Genomic DNA, 21123 nt, shown 5'->3' with positions numbered 1-21123 from the left:
GCGCCGCCCATACGCCCAATGGCAGTCCGTTAACCGTACGGCCCCCCGACGGGGGAAAAGACCCGACCACCCCCTTGCGCGATCGTCACCCCGGCAACCACGAACAGTTAGGGGACGGACGTTTGGCGCGTCGCACGCACATTATATAACATATAATATATATATATATTATGCCAACATTTGTATACATACAATATACATATATGTATAATATGTATATATTTAAATGGGGAATTTCTGTCTCTGTACATGTATTTTATACTTTATATGTACATAAAACGCGTCGATATATAAAATATATGTATAGGTACATACCGCGGCGGGGGCGCTCGCGCGCGCGCACACACACACACAAGCACACATAAACATTATATTCCGATTGAGTGTCGATAACGGTGATGAGGGTGCACGGGGTGGAAATAGTGCGCGCAATCGCTGTGTAATCGAGTGATAACGCGTTGCCGCCGCCGCCGGCGTCGTGTGGACCAGTTGAAGAGATTTGCGTTGTCGTCGCCCGCTCTATGCTGCTGCACGCCGCGGCCGCGCCGTTCCCTGGCTCAGCACCGACCGTATAATATTTGACCGTTGTCGCCGTCGCGCACTGCGCCACAACGCACCGTCGCCGAATTATCTGCTGCCCGGGGCTTCCGCCGATGGACTCGCGAGCGTCTTCGCTGTCGCCGGTGATCGACCCGGACGACTCGAGATCGCCTCCCGGATCACCTGCACCGCCTGCGCCGATGACGCTCCTGCAGCCGCGCCAGACCGGCGTCGGACTACACGCTCGCGGAAACCACAACAATAACAACAACAACAACGACGTCGACGACGACGAAATTGACGACGATGACGACGACGACATTGACGACGACGACCGGCGATCGTCCGGTGCGACAGCCAAATCGCCACATGCACGCGCGCCGCCCTCGCCGTCTGACCATCACCGGGCGCTGATCGCCGGAATCACTGCCGCCGCAGCCGCAGCCGCAGCCGTCGCAGGTACGTGCCACCGGCCACCGCGGTCGCGTTTAATTGTAATAAATCATGCGGCGTAGGTAACGTTATCGCAATGGACAATATACGTTTTTCGATGTATTATAATAATAATAATGATACAAATAATAACATTATAATATTATTATTAGTTAAAACGTCTAAGGGATTTTCGCTCAAAATCTGTCCGCTGAAATTCGGTTTCTTGTATCATATTATTATATTATAATAGTTGGAGATTGACGCTTACCGCACCTATAGTGATTTCGGTCATGCCGGTAGACTTTCAATAAATCGTAATAATTGTATACATGGACTCTGCGGACAAATACGCGAGACACCTGGACTTGAAAATCTACAAAATTAAAACAAACTGCAGATGACCGATCATAAAGAAATTAACTGATGACAGAGAGAAAGAGAGAGAGAGAAGTCCGAGAGCCAACATTGTTAGAAAATTATAGCATACAACTCAAGACCAAATATATAATATAGCCTTTACGAATAACGAGAGAGGAAGGAAAGATTTTTAGAAAAATATGGCGAATACCTATCATATTCTGTGTATATTATACAATGTGTCCCGTGAAGAAGTGACCGGCTGGCATCATAATATTATAGTATACCTTATTAAGTTATGAAAAAATAACCCCTTAAGGAGGGGTTCTAACATTTTTATTTTTTAATTATGGGCAATTCTTTTTTTTACTCAAATCGAACCACACACGCAGTCAAACCAGGAATGTACGAATAATTTATATAAAATTAAAATAAATAATTAGCATTTTTGAAAAGAAATCGAGTAATATAACGCCGTATTTACTGCAATTATTATTTTTATTTTATTATTCTACAGAATTCTACTTTTTTTTTAAATTTAATAAAAATTATTTGTACATTTCTGGTTTGATTGTGTATGAGGTTCGGTTTATTTAACAAAAAGTTGAATTGCCCAGAGCTAAAAAAATAAAAAGTTAGGCCCACCCTTTAAAGAGTTTTTTTCATAATTTAAGGTATAGGTACCATCAAATGATTCTGGCCGGTCAATTCTTCACGGGACAACATTGTATATCGAATATCTCTTTCTAACAATGATGTTGGCTCTTGACAGCCAACACCAGGGTATGGGAAACGTGCCGTCTATACCTATATTAATATATATATGGATGTGATGATAACTATAAAATATATATAACTGCAGAAATATAATAATATGTTTGTTTAAGCAAACGGGTTAATACAGTTTTTATGTTGTACTGTAACACGCTCGAGGTATTTTTTTGTAAACAACAGTTGTTTTTGGTCTACATAAAATATTAACGTTTTCGTTTATTCGACATACTTATTATGTACCTACGTAGGTACGATTAATATTATTGCCTATGCATTAGCAATAGATACAATATCCAACGATTTAAATGTGTCGAACTTCACTATTTAGGTACTTATAACCCAGGGATGGCAAAACCTTAGCTCGCAAAAACATTTTGAGGACACGTAAAAATTAAAATATTTATATAATATGTATAGGTATATATTATTTTTATTTTTAATAGTCAATATCGTCATCCCGGTCAGGAATTTTTTGTTTAAAAATATTATTATAACATATACCTATTATACCTAATGCCGAATAATATTAGTATAACCCGAGGTATAACCGATAACGTTATTATAATAATCTTATAATATTATCATTACAAAATGCTGTCTGGGTATAATGTTAGTACTGTTTTAGTATCGTTAACGTCTTTCGGAAAAGATTAGATTAGTAGATCTCGTTAGGAACGTAAATAACATATACTGAACGCACAATAATATTTTATACATATAGGTATAATATTTTACATATTATTTTAATGGCAAGCTCGAAAAAAATGAAATAATAAGGTTAGTGTCAAAATAATTTACCACCCCTGGCCCCTAGGCTACGTGATACATATATTTATATGTTATACTGCATTACGTATTATACGCGTAAAACTTAAATTAAATAACTACTACAGTACATTGTACGGAATACCATTATATATAATATAGTTAAGCTGGTAAACGACTCTTGTCATGACACGGTTAGTCATTTAGTATAATGATTATAACGATTTTCATTATGTGCACGTCACGATGTCCTATCCATATTTCGTATTATTATTATGTACTTACAGATTAATGACAGTTCGGGTAAAGATGTGTGTACGAGGTACCTATATTATCTGGAAGATATTTCCGGAAGTTGATACTGGGGTGTACGTTTCCAATTAATAATATACTTATATAATACGTAGGACACACTGAGACACCGTGAAAGATACCTGTATTAATATAACAAAAACTTGGAATGTTCAATAATCCACTATAAAAAGGACGCTACACGATCGCTTTTTAAGGGACATCGATATAGGCAATTATTATACAATTTCGGGAAAAATTATAATTTAAAATCATAAATGTACTTAAATACTTGTGAAGGTAATTATTTACAGGCGGTTCAGTATCGGTAACATTTATGATTATTAAGTAATGACCAGATCATAATAATAGAAAAAAAGATTTGCTTGGGAATGAACTGAGAAGACGTATATCGAAAAACAGACAAAGTTTTCTTATTTGTATTATGACACTTTGGTTCTAGAAATATTATGCCTGCGTGGTTCAAAAAACGGATTTTAAGTTATAACAAACAAATTGAATGGAATAAGACGTGCGGCGTCCTCTTGAGCGATTAAGTCATTTAACAATTTAAATCGTTAGAACTTAATATTTTTATCTAGGTACATGCGAGTTTAATGTTACCTGTATTATAAATTATAATATTTAGTTCATTACATGAATACCAAATTGCAAAACAATTAATAATTATAATATTTACCAGTCCTATATACATAATAAAATTTAAGATAATTTTCTAATATAGGTACTAAAATTGTATTTCGATGGATAAAAATAATACCCAATTTTATTTAAATATTATTTTACTCCCGTAAAAATGTATATTTTAAAGTTCTATAACGCCAGTGCCCTTTACTTTAATAAATAATTGTATTTTTAAGTTGTACAGCCAAAACACTAATCAGGGTTTAAAAGAAATAACATCCATACTACTCTATACTCTATTCATCTATATAGGTTTATCTTAACTTTTTTTATATTGTTGGTTAAATATTATTATTGTATACATATTCAAGAAAATAGATGGTTAAAATATGAAACATTGAACGTATGAAACATTATTATTTTTGAGCCACAACTGCAGAGGTTATTGGTTTGAAATATTTACAAGAGAAATTATATTATAGACTATAATATAGCCTAGACTCGTAACATGAAATAACACAATACTGGAATAGTAGGCAACTATATTATATACACAATATAATACGTAGGTATTCGACCCTCTTGATATCGTGTTAAAGCTACTGTAACAGCGAGTCATAAAATCTTACGATTATGTTGTTTAATAGTAAATTATTCAATGCTAAGCTTTAGAATATGATTGTTTTGTGTTTTGTAAATATTCACATTACCTATATATAAAGGGCTAAGTATACAACCGAACCATCTTATTTCCACACACAAATATATAATTCGGTGTAAATATTTAAATACCTATTTAATAAACATATGATGATATATTATAATATGTTCCTATATTATATCATGTATATTATAATATTATTATGTTTCACGTATAATTTATAAACGGCTATCATGGCATAAATAATGCGAAACGAACATTTGAGTTACTAACAATAATTTACATAATTATATATGATCTTGTTTATTACATTATAGAATTTTATTTACCATACAATATTTTTTTATTTATTCTTATTCTATATAATCTATACTTAAAATTAATTTAATTATATTTTGCTATTTTTGTATTTTTTTTTTAAATTAGTTTTCGTGCATCTATTGACTGTGTATACAATAACATACTTTGTATGTCACCTTGGTAGTGACGGTCTGTCAGACTATGTTACTAATTGTATATTTAATGATACATGTATATTACCTTACAGTAATATTTATTATTTATTTTACTATTATGATATAGTTTTGTGAAATAAGTTCTACCGTAAACATTGTATTCATTATATTATCTTTAATTATTATAATAATAATAGATATATATTATTTATATCTTATACCATTGTTATTAACTTTTGAGTCAATACCGCCCTATCGTAGAACGGTGTGAATAACTTCGTTGTATTATTAGGCAATATTTATAAAAAAATTAACAAAAAAAATTAATAATGTAAAATGTCTATAAATATTTCAAAAAGGGTCGAAATATTTTGAAATTTATGCAATGTAATCAATGTATAGAAAATTAAAATATTGTCATTTGGCGAATATTTCAAGTAAATTTTTGTTGTTTCCGATTATTTTAAAAAGCGGGTTGTGAGAATTTTTAATTATAACCTCCCAAATGATTACCAACTAGATTCTCTTTTCTATCAGAAAAGATTTTGAAGTTGAAATTTGAAGCATTTTTCCTGCTATTAATTGTGTACGGTGTACAAAAACACATAAAATAACACACACACACTTCATTTTAAATCTATATTATCAAAATATAAAATCATATTAAACATAGTTTTCTTTTATTATTGGCAAAAATGTGAATTTAAAATATAGGGGGCAACATACTTCAACACTATAACATGGCAATATATAATATAATATTTTATATATACCTCCCTACTGTACCATATAATTTTATACCCATTATAACCATTTATAATGAAATTATTTAAAATTTGTCAAAATCTATGACCAACAGCCATAAACCATAAACAAATTTCAATTTAAATACGACTGTTAATCATTTAAGCGTTGTACACGTTTGCTACTACAACATAAAAACGAAAAAATTAGATTCAAGGAAATAATGTAATAATTTTTTGTAACATATAATAATGTTATAAATTAGGGCCTGGAACTTGATGCATTCGCATCTTTTTTTCTAATGAATACATACGAAGCTCGTCTTTCAGAAATTTGATTCATGGAATATAGAATTTAATGGTACAATTTTTATTTTGCATTTTTGCATTTTTAGGAAATTTATTGTTTTACGGTCATTTTTAGTATTTTTGGTGCATTTTATTCATTTTTGTACTTTTTTTTTACATTTGTTTGCATTTTTCTTGTTGAAAGTTACACTTTACCGTAACACATTCAGTTTCCATTAGCTTGTCGATTATCGACGTTCATTATCTTTATCGTTTGTCGTCGCAATCTATGATTATTTAATAAACTGTAGGCTGATACTATTTTAAGCCCGATTAATTAGAAAAAAATTTCCCAAAAGTCGATCGAATTATTTCAAACCTCAAAAAAATATTTATAAGGCTCTCTTGAGAGTAAACATTTTTAAAGAGCTAGAACCTATAATATACGATTTATGACCCACGAATTGTATAAAACGTAATTTTTGTAAAACTTAAATTTTTAAAAATGTTAAGTCATTATAAAGTAATTTTTGGTATTTCTGTGGTCATTTTAATCTTTTTTTTGTCATCAAATTCCGGGCCCTAGTTATAATCAATGCATAGATTATGTGAACGAATAATATGGAATTATAACAACTTTAGATGGTTATTAATATAATATATTATATATAGCTGCTAAGCTGCAGTATCCTGTAAAATCCGTTTGTTTGGTTTTATCTGCAGATAATCTGACCAGTATAAATGTGCTATTATTATTTTTATTCCTTAGCGGTAAATATCAACCGAAATGTTATGTTGGTTCGGCAATAATAATAATAATAAAAAAAAAATTTAATAATGGGAATGTATTTTTTATTTTTATTCTTATTTTTTTAAAAAAAAGGGGGGAATCGCGTTCAGTCGTACCTATATATAAATAAAAGTTGTTTTGGTCGGTGAGGGTGATTGAGTGCGCTGCGTCCACCGAATTTCATTAGAACCGTATATATATATAGTTTGCCAGTGAGCGGCAAAAATACCAAATTGGATTTTTTTTCCACCCCCTCGTCCCCACTGTTGCGTCTTCGCGCCGTTTTTATTCGTTTTATTAATCCGAGGTCGGTTACACGGGCGAATTTATTGTTGTTTTTTTCACCATCACATAATAATACACGCCCAGTAAAACAAACGTGTGCACCGCTGTATATTATATTATATCGTATATACACGGTGGCTCGAAATCATTATTATCGTCCCCGGCTCGGGTTAATCGTATTACACAATTTTTATCGTACACGACGCATGTATATACATAATACATATATATATATTATATAGTAGTGTAGAGTGTAATATTCGGCGAGATTGAATTATACTTGACTGCGTACATTAATGAATGTAACTGCTGTACGGCGCAGACGCGCAGTGTCTGTACATAATATATACATATACATAAACGGCGCACTCCACTCAGGCGTACGCTGCACACACAGGCTAAACCCCGAAAATTACTGTTACCAATTATTATCATATCGGAGAACGTCTCGTGGGGGAATTGATAATAACATAACGTCACGATAATACACCAAACACAGCAATAGATATTATTATCGTTATGCAGACGTGTTGCGGCATCCGCGATGACAATAACGATTATTATAATTTATGCTCGACCATCGTAATTTTCATGAATATTTTCGTTTTACAACATTTTTATTTTATCGTATTACCAAGGCTGGGCGAGTTGGGGTTTTTTTTAACTCGTTAAGTTAATACAAAAAAATGGTATTATACGATATGGATATTAGGTATATTATGCGTATATATAGGTAGATACAACATTGTAAATTACCAAAATTGATCCGTTTTCGGTTTAAAGACATCGAAGATGTAGACAAAAATGTAAATGATAATATTTTATTAAATTTAAGTATGTGCCTAATCATCCACGCACACGTTTTTTTTATTTTTTGAAGGCGTATTTCCAACATTGTAATTTGTGGTGATGAAAATTTTCAAAAAACTAATTTAAAAATATTACTAATATTATTTGTCTGAAAACAATCACTGATATTGACGAAGTGAATGTTTTCCTTATCACATATTCACATCACATTTGTCATACAAATATACCATCTTATAAAAAAACCATCTAACAGTCATCATTGTAAATAGGTACTTAATAGGTTACTTTAATACCTACCAATCTTGTCGCAAAACTCAAATTTACCAACTGTGTAATTTGTACGTTATTTAGGTACCTAATATTATAGAGTATAGATCATCGTCTTATCCGATATTCACATTTATACTTATCAAATTCCTCTCCTTAAACATTCACTTTCGTCTTCTCCTCTCTCTGTCGACTTCAAATCACACAACTACTAGGCTATTAACCTATACATTTTTTATCAAATGAATTCAAGGTACAGTATTCAATTATGGGACTCTACAAATTTTTAAACGCCAATCGTATTCAATGTTTCCATTCCTAACTCTTCGAGCTAAAGCAAAGCATCTTTTTATATTTTACGTACCTTGTAACCAAATCATTTAATACGACAATACTCAATAATCTTGCAATCTCTCCAGTCCATAATGTAGCCAAAACATATATTACTAAAAATGCAATTCAATAATCTTAAAAATCACATAATAATTTTCTAATTAGAAGATATGCGTCAAAAAAATATGCCCGTTAATTTCAAAAAAAAAGGTTAAACATAATATATAGTAATAGTGGTTTCGTGATTCGCTACCCAATCTTAAATTGTAATAGCTATTAATAACCATTGTTATAAAATATTAAATAATTACATAATTTAATAATATCATATAGATTGCTGCTAAAATAATTCACTAGTTTTCAATTAAACAATTATTGAACTCATGTATAGGTAAGAGATAAGACTCTTCAATCTATGAAACATGTAATTTTTTCTTCATTACAAGTATCACATTAAACCTTCTATTTCATTATAAAACCACCGTGTTTCAAATAAATTTATAATATATTTCGGGGCACTTCTTTCAATTGTAGATGGATCAGATAACTGTTATATATATTATTATTATTATTATTATTATAGGTGTGAACGATTTGCGCGAGGTGTAAAATGATAATATAGTTTATATATAATATATATGTATAGGTACCTACGCTATAGCGAGGAACGGAGAGTGGTTTTCCTTTCTCTCTTCCTTTCTCTTAATTAAAGTAATGGGATTAGACTAATCCGAGACATAACAGAGGCACAGTCGCAGGGTGGTGAGCCGGACGGTGCTGCGGGGGGGAATAAAACGTCTTAAGGCCTCCTCAACTGCGGGGCGGGACTTCGTAACTACACCCCAGAGTACTTCAGGGCTACAGACTTAAATTAATTGCCCCGTAACTCCAACAAAGCGTCTCATCGTCGTAATTTTATTTCATAATAAAAATCGTAGACTTGTACAAAGGGTTTACTCTGTATATATATATATAATATAACAATACAGCTACTTTTCGAACACTTACTTTTTTCATCTTTTTTTTTTATCTCACTGTACTTTATTTTAATTTATTTCGTCCCAACGATTAACAATTACTATACTTCTCATTTCAATAATGTATGCATATAATTACGGCAATAAATTAAACTTTTTATTTGTGGTTTAATAACCACACCAATTTCAACTTGAAATATCGAATAAAGTACACTTTTGGCAACTGCATTACATTTTTATTATTTACGTCAAGCGCCAATATGTGTCACATATTTTAAATAAAATATTGAATATTATTTTCAGTGAATAAATATTTACTTCATATAAACACTTTAATATTTTATTCATTCGCTCTGCCTTTAACGCTGCATCTACATCTAGTCATTTTTAAGTCAACATTAATTAATTTAAATGAACACTTAAATACTTATATTTATTTAAATTTAAATTGATTTAATTTGATACTGAATATTATTATTAAATAATTGTATTGATAACTAGAATAAACAATGACATTTATACATAAGTTTTGTTTTCTAAATAGCATTTTTCCTATTTATACATTTATATATGAATTAATGTTAATCTGAATAGAGCGTATATATATACTGTAAATATTATAATGTATACAATGTAAATGGATACATTTTTTGATTAATTCAGTTAGCCAGTTTTTGAGTTGGATAAGTGGTTCAACAAAATATGTATTTAACTTTTTCTTTTAGTGAAAATGAATAGACATGGATAATAATTGGACTTTTGGAAATAAAGTATATATTATATATATGTTTATTATTTAAGTTAGTTTTACATAATAATTGCGAACATTTTATCTTTTTGATAACACGATTGCAAACGATTGTCGGCAGATCAAACAAATAATATTTTATACCTTATATTTAAACGACTGCGAACGAATTTTTAGGCGACGTAGAAGCCTATTTTAATTTTTCATATCGTTATGTAAAAAAATTTTAATATATCTTATATTGATGAATAATTTATATATTCTTAAAATAATTACATTTTTGAAACAATTGACAAAAAATTGTATTATTTGAGTTATAGTGTATTTAATAGTGTTTGTAAAATTATGTAATTATTTATCGTGATTAATACATAGGTTGAATTTATTAATTTATAGAAATATAAAAATGTAATAATATACTACAAGAAACAGTGTAATAAAATAAAACTCACTCATGCAAATTTTACTCAAACGATCCGCAGGAGAAATTGTACTCCATGAAATGCAGGTACCTACACTTATACTAAATACGATTTGGATGTAATCGATTTGATAGGCGGAACCCCAATTAATTTGTTAGACCCATTTAAGTAGCTGCAAATCACAGTGTAAAAATAGGGAGGAAGGACATTTGGAAAGCGTGAGAGAGAAAGCGAGGAAGATGGAAATGAATAATGAAATAAAGAAAACGATTACGTTAAGCTTTTAATAGCTATGTTGTGCGCTTGTTTAATTTGCCAAATGGTATTAAATGCACATATTCGAATTAATTTTGTTTTTTTTTATCTCAAACCCCTCTAGTTACTGGTACTTAAAACCTTAAGCTTCGAAAAAAGTCATAATAAAAGCGGTAATCAATTAGTATTATTGGCAAGTTAACAGAATAATTGTTAGAATATAAAGTACTTAAATACTGTAAATCGAACACTATACGTAATTATATTATAATCATCATATTTTAGTTATTTTCAAATGTACAAGACAAGAAGTATAATTCCATGTTAATGCACATTAATATATAAGTAATGATACAAATATTTAAACACATCTGTTCATTGGTTTTATTTTGTGGAAGACACATTATTATTTTCATATATTATACATATTTACACATATAAATATACCATATGTACACTATACAGTTGTATAAGTTAGAATTTCTAATTACACTTATCTATAGAAGAGTATAAGAATTAATTACTTGCATTAATTTATCGCATATTTGTATTAGTCCATAATTTTTAACCTACATTTTATTTTATTTTTTAAATTTCACCAACAACATAAAATAAAATGTATTAATCAATAACTCGATATATTTATAGGCACAATATTGAATATTGTAATATACCATGACGTGTGTATAGGTACTTACTTGGTACATATTGTCTAATTGTTCGAATGTATTTATACCTATAATATAAATTATAATAATATTTGTTTCAATGAGCACAAATATATATTTAATTAAATAATGAATACAAAACTTTGAGTTTAATTTAACCATAAAATAGTTACAGCAATATTAATTTATTCTGTTAAATAATTTGTTTTACTAAATTATTCTTAACTTACCATTCTGTTATTTATCTTGTAACAAAGTTCCTAAAAATTAAATATGTTGCAAAACAGTACAATTAAATGTTAACCTCGAAAAATGTATAATTAATTGAATCACTTAAAATCAAGCTTAATAACAAGAATGCAGATAAATATATATATATACATATACATGTATAAATTTAAATGTTTAGCTTGTATATCATAAATTATACAACTAAAAAAATAACTGAAATATAAAACAATAGTACCTACCTATATAAATTAACCCTAATTAAAAATGTTAATACATCTTGATACAATGATCCTTTTATGTATAGTATAACAACTAACTGAAAGATAGTTTGAAAATATTGAAATTAAACTTATCGTAACCATGATTGAAGTATACCCTATATAATATTACTTCAATATTCTAATAGCACATTATTGGTTTTATCTGAAACATTGAATAACCAACTGTACGGAAAAAAATACAATAATATATAAAGTCATATTATGATACAATTTTAAAGTATACAGAAATACGTATACATTGCTTATATATTACTTGAAAAAAATAACAATCCTGTAAGGCACTTTAACCAACTAAGAAATAGAAAAAAAAAATGTTAAATATTAAAAATTAAAAATTAAAAATTGTTGTCCTCGATAAACTATGGTTGGTTGTTATTTTGGTATAACAATTCGAATATGTATAATACAATACTATTTAAGTATACCTACAACATAATATAATACAAATTATATATTTTATACGGAGTTTTCTATTTTAAATATTTTGTTAACATTCAAAATGAACATTTTAGATTTCAAAGAGCCCAAAGATGACGGTGTGGAAGACTACCGCCAAACGTTCGATGGTTCAAAAAACAATAACAGTAAACAGTTAAATGGTCCGTCCAATAAGCAGAGGCGAAGTAGGACCAACTTCACTCTTGAACAGCTCAACGAACTCGAAAGGCTTTTTGATGAAACCCACTACCCCGATGCATTCATGAGAGAAGAGCTTAGTCAGCGCCTTGGTCTCAGTGAAGCCAGAGTACAAGTTAGTTTTATTCTATAAGTTAGACAGAAATAATTTTAAAATATTAAAGAAACCGTTACTATATCAACCTTTGATGTTTTCAAAAATAATTGTTCAAGCAATAGGGCAAGTATAAACATGTGCAAAAGTTGAAATTCAAACATCACTATTACAATGCTCTAACATTTGAATATAACGTTGTATAGTTCAACTTAGAGATTTTTAATTCAACCATATTCAATCACGGATAGTTCATACCATTTCATTTTAAAAATCATAAATGTAATTAAAATGTTAAACATTTTTAGGTATGGTTTCAAAACAGGCGGGCCAAATGCCGAAAGCATGAAAGTCAGATGCATAAAGGTATGATATTTAATGCAATAAAACCTTAACAAATAATATATTTGTATATTTATATGTAGTCGCTTTATCGAGTTATTACTTAATTCAAACCATATTTTTATATATTATTCACATTAAACAATTACTTTAAAAAATGGATATGTGTGGCAATCTTAAAAAAACGTTCAACTTTATGGTATTAATATAGAAAGCAATTCTATATTAATTCACCTATAAATTTTTCATTTTGAAAAAAATAATTTAATACACAATTAAATTTGTTGTCTATAAACCAACCTATTGAAAATACTTTTTATTGTATGCTTTTAATAAATATACATATTATACTATTTGAGAAAAACTTAATGTAATTTTTCAACTTAAAGCTTTACCAAACTATATAAAATATGTACGATGTACCACCTATATGGTTATAATATATAAACTTTATATTATTTAATATTTTACAAACATTATCACTTTACTTTATAACTTACCTATGAACTATATTCATTTATTTTTTACAATTTGTTTAGCAGGAAAACAACCAAATATAATAGCATTTTTAGTATAAAATGTTTAAACAACAAAAATACAAGTGTTTAGTGTATTTTATCAAAACGATAAAAAATAAAATGTTTTAGAAGGGTTCCCCGCTGCTTTTAAATAAAAGGAAGGATATCATTATTTTTGAATTATAACAACAAATCTGTTTTTAAATAGTATCGCGTGCGTAAGACATAATATAATAATATATATATAGATATTATTAAAGTGTTACTTTTTTTCATCATACAACTTTAAGAAATTGAAATATGAATACTTAAATTTGAAAACCACCCGTGTAATAATAATAATTTTACAAAAAAACATTATAATATTGTTTTGATGATGACTATAAATACGTTGGCATATTGTCTTGTTGGCTGCACGACGTACCCATTGCAGGCGCGGACTGGTAAAAAAGGGCACGGGATGCTACACAATTTAAAGGGCAAATAACAAAAACTGTTGGGGCACATATTTAACAACATGTAGATTATTTATAAAATATTTATATATTTTATTTTATTTAAAAAAAATATTAAAAATTGAATATACGTTAAAAACGTAAATAAGTACCAAGTTACAACAAAACTTTCAAAATTAATTAATTAATCAAAATCGTAAGTTGGTAATGATCTGCTGTTCATTAGGTGTCTCGAGTCTTTAAATATATAATAAATAATACTAGGCAAATATATTTTAGGCCAAGGGATGCTGTAGCCAGTCCGCGCCTGGACGTACCTATAGTACCTGTATAAGTATATTATTATAACTAACGAATTATGACGAATGCTAGCTGGATTTCGTTTTATTCTAATGTTAACAATAACTACATATTATATTTTGCAATACACGAATACCACGAGCGAAATCAATGCAGTAGGTACACGCAGCAGTGGTTATAATGTACATATAATATACACAGTCACTGTGGAATAAAAATCGCACTTGTCATTTAGAAATGAAAAAAAAAATAAACGAGAAAGATAATTTCATTTTAATGTCCGACGGGGGATAGTATTATATTCGCCGACCCGCGCGCGCACTCGCATATATAATATAATATAATCGTATACAAACGCGATTAACGTACCGCAACACGTTTTATGTTCGGTCATTAATATTAATAATGTAAGTATAATTTTTTTTCGGGTGCGCAAAACAACGACGACGAACGAATTATATTAAATCTGAGCGGGGCCAAAGGCTTATCCGATAAACGGGGCGACTATTGGTAAAAAAATATAAACATATATATATAATATGGTACAATTATATAATATCTACAGGGGCGCTTGCTTAGAACTTGTAAATGTAATATGAATTGAAATTTAATTTACTAATATAATATTTTTATATTGTTTTTGTGAAATCAAATAGAGTTTAATGGATGTGTATAGTTCTCGTGCGCGGAATATTAAATTAATAAAATGTTGGCATTTTTAAACGTGTTTACAATTTTTTGAGTGAGCGGGTGTTGGAAAAATTATCAATGTCTTATTAGGTATGTGTATTGTGGCTAAAATACTTAAATACGGTATCAATGATTGCTTTTATATTTATTAAAATAAAACGTTTATTTTTAATAAAATAACATATTTGTCTTTTATTGAATAAAAAAGACTTGTTTAGTATTTATAAAATTACAAACGGGAAAGTTAAGCGTCCCGAAAACTTTTGCCGGGAAACCGGGACAGACTTTTAAAATACGGAACTTTCCGTATAAAACGGACGTTTGGCCATCATAGCCTGCTTCGTCGTTAACATCTAAATCTAAAATATAGGTACCTTTATCGTTTGTATACTCACTAGTCGGTTTTTATTTTCAATATGAATCGATCGCTATGTTATCTATGCATTAATATTTGTTGCTTACACGCTTATAGTAGGTATACATTTATAACAAAAACCCATGTTAGTAGGTATTCATCTACAGGTATTGTATCTGCCTACTCACTGCTTAACGTTGCCGATCCCAATGTGATTTGTAAATATAAAATAAAATTGATTCTTAATTTTTGCATCCTTATTTCTGGCACTTGTCATCGTGGCTAATGCAGCATGTTAAAGACATTTACTCGCCGTACATCTATATTCGACTTTGGGCTTACATATGATTACATATTAATGTCGTAGATGTATTGTACATATTCCTGTTATACTTACAACCGAACGGACGATATTATATAGTCGTGTAAAAAGTGCGATACAACTACCACTACGACGACTACTGTAGGTATACTTACTATAGGTACGTACAAACGAGTAATGAAAATCTCCTAAAACGGACGAATGAAATGACAATAGTTCACACGGGCCTTACAAAATGAGACATGGTATGATGTATTATCATACAATATACATTATACTATTATAGTGTTCAATCTGTGCTCGCCGGCGGCGGTCCTTGAAGCCGTCTTCTCATGAGCGTATCTATAGGAGGTGGCTGGGGGACTTAGTACCCCCAAAACTTATAATTGCCCTCTCCTCCCAAAAAAATGAATTATTCAATTGCTTCATAAAATATTGATAAACCTTTTAAAATTCAACTGTTTAGGTAATTCTCAATTGTTATTTAAATTTTACAATTATTTTATATTTCCTACCTATGATAAATATTTGATAAATATCATTAGCTGTATGATACCTGTAGTTGTTTATAAGAAAAAAAAATTTTCGGTACATCAGTACGATTATTATACATCATTTTACAGTATATGCACTGAACTATTATATGCTAACATTATAATATTATTATTGTGAAAAATTAAACTTGAGCAAACAAAAATTTGTTTTTTTTTTGTAAAATTGTTTTATATTTTTAAGTGAATAATATTATAGCCATAGGGGGGTGTGAGGGCAACGGCTTCGTGGGTTACTTTTTATGCTGGCTGTAGTCCACGCAACATTTTAGCCCTTGCTGCGCCACTGCGTCTCCTATGTGAAATTAATATGTCTTTTACAGTTTTACCTATCTATATATTGTATAAATATTATTATCATATATCAACGGATGAAATATGTACAACAGTCGTCGTCGTCGTGTTCGCGGTGCTGCTAGCGCAAGTGCACATACGACTGGACCGCGAGGAGGAATCGAAATTGAATTAGTGAAAGAAAAAGAAAAAACAAACAAACAAATCCCCTCCTCCCCCGAGGAGCAGCCACCTTCACCCCAACCAGGGATACGGGAGTTTGCGAATGTTTATATATTATATATTATTGTGTGTGTGTTTACCGTTTAGCGAGGATCACAGACGAAGAGAGAGAGAGAGAGAGAGACGGTCCGCTGCAGTAGAACAGTTCTCCTAATCGCTCACTGGGGTGCAATCGGGTGACAATCACTCGTTGCGCCGCACACACACTTAACTTGATTAAGCGACGACTGTATATATATATATGTGTGTGTGTGTGTGTGTTATTATGTACGGGTCCAGATTATTTGTAATCCCTCCGTGATCCGCGAAAAACATCCCATATGCGTGTATATATGTGTGCGCGCGCCCTTATTATTATTATTGTTATTGTCACAATCGGTGCACTGATAATAATTTATTATTGACCGTCTCGTCGCGTGCGCGCATGCATGCCAAGCGGTACACACGCCGCACAGTCGTCCAATAATGCCTGTAATGTGTATGTGTTTTAGACGATCCCGTCCAAAGGTATATATATTTTATATTGTTGTTTTGATCGTATACTGTTGTCTGTGTTTCCGCGTATTGTAGCTATTGTATTATTACGATATTAAAATATGTGACGATTTTCTGCGATATCGAGTTTTTTACTTCGGTTAGCCTGCCTGTAAAATGTAAAGCTCAATGCGTGTCGCTTGCAAAAATACCTAATCACTATACAATATCATCATATATTATAAGAGTTAATTTAGTACAGGTACACAATTATACAATACGCACATTAGTGGCGTAGTCGGGGTTTTCACTGTTTTGAAGGTGTGCTGAGAATATTTTGTTGAATAGAGCCATGCACCGTTACCGTATATCATTTAACTGACCAATCTCCCTGTTCTGTATTAGAAATTATAGTATACATAATATAATACTTAAACTATTATTTCATATTTTCTCGGCTAGGAACTCTGCTATATATTATTTTATTATTATTATTATTATTATTATTATTTGTTTACAGGCTTAATGATGCACCAGAACGTATCAACGCCTCTAGAGCCGTGTCGAGTGGCCCCGTACGTAAACGTGCCAAGACTGCCGCAATTGCAATTCAATTCATCGGCTGCAGCTGCGGCTGCGTTTTCTGCGTTCGATCCGGCCATATTGACTGCCGCACAACAGGTAATTGTTAGTGTATTATCGATTACATTTAATACTTAAAACAAATAACTCGTTAAGAAAAATATAAAAATTCAACCTGCTGTGTAAAATGTGTAACGGTTCACAGAAATTGTGTGAATCTTGTACTTAGCCGTGAAATATATTATTGTATTATTAAGTCATAGAGAAATATATATATTTATTGCAGTTACATTATGCAGTGGCCATGGGAAGAGGTGTTCTGTGCCCTGCGCCATATCCTCCGGGTGGTCTGAGTCTAGCTGCTCTTGCAGCATTACATCAAGATAGACTGTTAACCAAAAATTCTAGTATAGCTGATTTGCGGTTAAAAGCTAAAAAACATGCCGAAGCCATTAGTAGAGACCAAGAGATTGTTTAACATTAGGCATGACATTTTTTCGTTATGTTTTTTTTATACACTGTCAACATTTACATAATACTTTCATGCTACTTCGAAATATCATATCGCACCCACAGCCACGGTGAGAACGGTGACACAGTTCAACAAATTGCCAATCTTAAGTCTATACTATGTTGTTATTAAATACGTATCCCTGATGTACCCCTGCGTGCACGATAAACGTCATATTATTAGTTATTACCTCAAACTTTAAATTTGTTCATCATTGAGCAGTTTTGTCAGTTTTACTTTTAGACGAATTCATAGTCATCACATTTGTCACATTAGTGTTTCAAGACAAATGTGCGGTGCCGTTGGTGAAGAAAAACGACACATTTCGAGTTTTGACCGTTTTAGTTTTATAATTTGTGTTTGAAAAGTGACATATAGATATTACTTGAGGTGTCGTAACAACAGACAATGATTTTAGAAAAGCAAAAAAGTGACATAATAACTTCTTTCGGCTTTAATGGCGTTTAATGTTTTGTCCTGCAATGTTCCACATCATAATATTCAATAAGATTCGATTTACAGAATAATAATTTTTTATAATGTAATATAATTTACTGCCAAAAATACTTATCTGAAACTTATAAGTCAATATAAGTTGTACCTATAATTTTCTTTATTTTTTTTTTTGAAAATTCCATTTTTTAATTGTGTCGCCTTTTTTGCTGGGGTGCGAATTATTTAATATGATATTAATATATTATAGGTATATAACTGTAAAAGCATAAATTAAAAATATTTAGTACCACAGGTTGAAATTTAAACGTTGTTTTCATATGACTTATTATGAGTACCTACCTACCTATACATAATATCTAATACCTAATAAAATTCGTCGTCTTATATTTGAAATACAATAATCTAATAATTAAAATAATATATTATATGCTATGTAATAATGAACATTGAACACCTATTGAACTAATGACCTACCGATTAACGATGATAATAACTTTAATTTACTATCAATTACATGTATATTATTATATTTATTTATTATATTTGTATTTATTTATTTATTTTATATAATTATTATTATTATTATTATTATTATTATAATTATACTGTATGGTTAATGTGGCTATATATACTTACATTGACGTAGTATTATTACTGTTATATTCAATTGTATACGATAATATACGGTGATTTAATAATACGTGTAAAATACATTTAACGCTTAACTAAGCATTCCAATTTCAAATTAATGTTATAAACTTACAACAACAAAATATTTTTAACTTAAACTTGTATTGCTATAGCTAGAATTGTCAAATCGCCGATATGACATCGATTGTATTTTAGTGCAATAATACAGATAAATCTAACAAATTACACTTATAAAACTATAGATAATATTAAAAATAAGTTAAATATATTGTACTCAAGATAGTATCGTAGATATAGAGTAACTCAAATATTGTAAATGTAAAGTATATAAGTCCCATCGGTATAATATTTTTACTCGTTGAATAATGTACAGTGTTCTCTTGTAATCCAAGAAACTTTTATGATTAAGATTTGTATACAAATATATTCTATACTTGTACGAGTTGTAGATTAAAAACTTACATTTGTGGCTGTTTTAAGTAGTGTTAAAAAATATAGTAATAATTTGGAAGATTAAGTTAATATATTTATTTTTGTTACCCATATAAGTTTGTCTTAAAATTGTAACACTTGTAATTTTTTACATGATATAAATCCATTTAAACTCGAGGACATAGTTTCACAAATACGCGTTAAAAATATTTTATTATATTAATAAAACAGTTTGATTATAATTTTTAATGCATGTGCTGTGAATAACCTATAATATTATATGTTCCAATCAAAGTTAAAAGTTATACCGCAAATATTGATGTGGTCAACTTGTCAGTTGTCACTCTGTATTATTTGATCGAACAGATACGTGAAAAATTACCTTAACAAAGAAATCCATTGAAAAATATAAAGGTCGTAATAAATCAACAAATGTTACTTATAGGTACCTACTTGTGCAATTTGGGGATCGAGTTATTAAAAAATTAAAAATTAAAAAATGTGCCTAAAAATAAAATTCCACATTATTACATCCATAATATATTATTTCATCTTATAGGTAGGTAGCGTTTTTTTTTGTTGTAAAATCTCACTATTTTTAGTATTAATTATTATTATTATGATTACCTATTATTTTATGTAATAATATTTTTTGTATCATTATTATTATTGTTTGTATATTATTACAGTTATTACAGTTACTCGTGTTAAGTGTTATATTATATGTTTTACTAATTTGTAGATGGTTGTGACATTTTGTTTATAGTTAAAACTTTTGTCGAGTGAAAAAACATGATATTTAGCAACATGGCTACATACAATATACAATTTAATGGACGTGGTGCGTTTATATGTTATAAAATGCATAGTAAATAATATAAACGTTGACCATGTGTCATATATTATATCAAACAAAAACGATAATATATTGTGGTGGTGCTGCAATGGCGCAGTGTGGTGTGCTCATGTGTTTCGCGGGTTTCTGTAAACACATAATACTATTATACTATACTTATGCGCCTGCCGCTTAGTGTGTATTTACTGTGCATTTATATTTATAATTTTTTCAAATATAATTTTGAAAATTATTATTTTGGCGATGAAAACTCTAAAAGAGTATTAAGTGCCAGATAAAGAAGAAGATTATTTTGTTTAAAATCGAACGCATGATTGTTAAAATTAATTTTAAAAAAATTTAGTTTACCTGAACTCAAAAT

At 29.9% G+C, this 21123-nt stretch overlaps 1 protein-coding gene across 2 annotated transcripts; it reads left to right on the top strand.

Annotated features, from left to right (window-relative positions):
- The first annotated feature begins 435 nt into the window (after positions 1 to 435).
- LOC132943755 (short stature homeobox protein 2-like) lies at positions 436 to 20719 on the top strand. 2 transcript variants are annotated; one of them, XM_061012841.1, is made up of 5 exons: positions 436 to 999; positions 12534 to 12772; positions 13060 to 13117; positions 17795 to 17961; positions 18143 to 20719. In XM_061012841.1, the coding sequence occupies exons 1-5, from the start codon at positions 654 to 656 to the stop codon at positions 18332 to 18334; spliced, it is 1002 nt and encodes a 333-aa protein (XP_060868824.1). In that variant the 5' UTR covers positions 436 to 653; the 3' UTR covers positions 18335 to 20719. The 2 variants fall into 2 exon arrangements, with proteins under 2 accessions (XP_060868824.1, XP_060868825.1); XM_061012842.1 differs by having other exon boundaries at positions 438 to 999; positions 17795 to 17955.
- Positions 20720 to 21123: the final 404 nt, after the last annotated feature.

This window comes from Metopolophium dirhodum, chromosome 4 (assembly GCF_019925205.1).
Source record: "Metopolophium dirhodum isolate CAU chromosome 4, ASM1992520v1, whole genome shotgun sequence".
Lineage (NCBI taxonomy): Eukaryota > Metazoa > Arthropoda > Insecta > Hemiptera > Aphididae > Metopolophium > Metopolophium dirhodum.
This window is presented reverse-complemented; position numbering and strand designations above follow the sequence as displayed.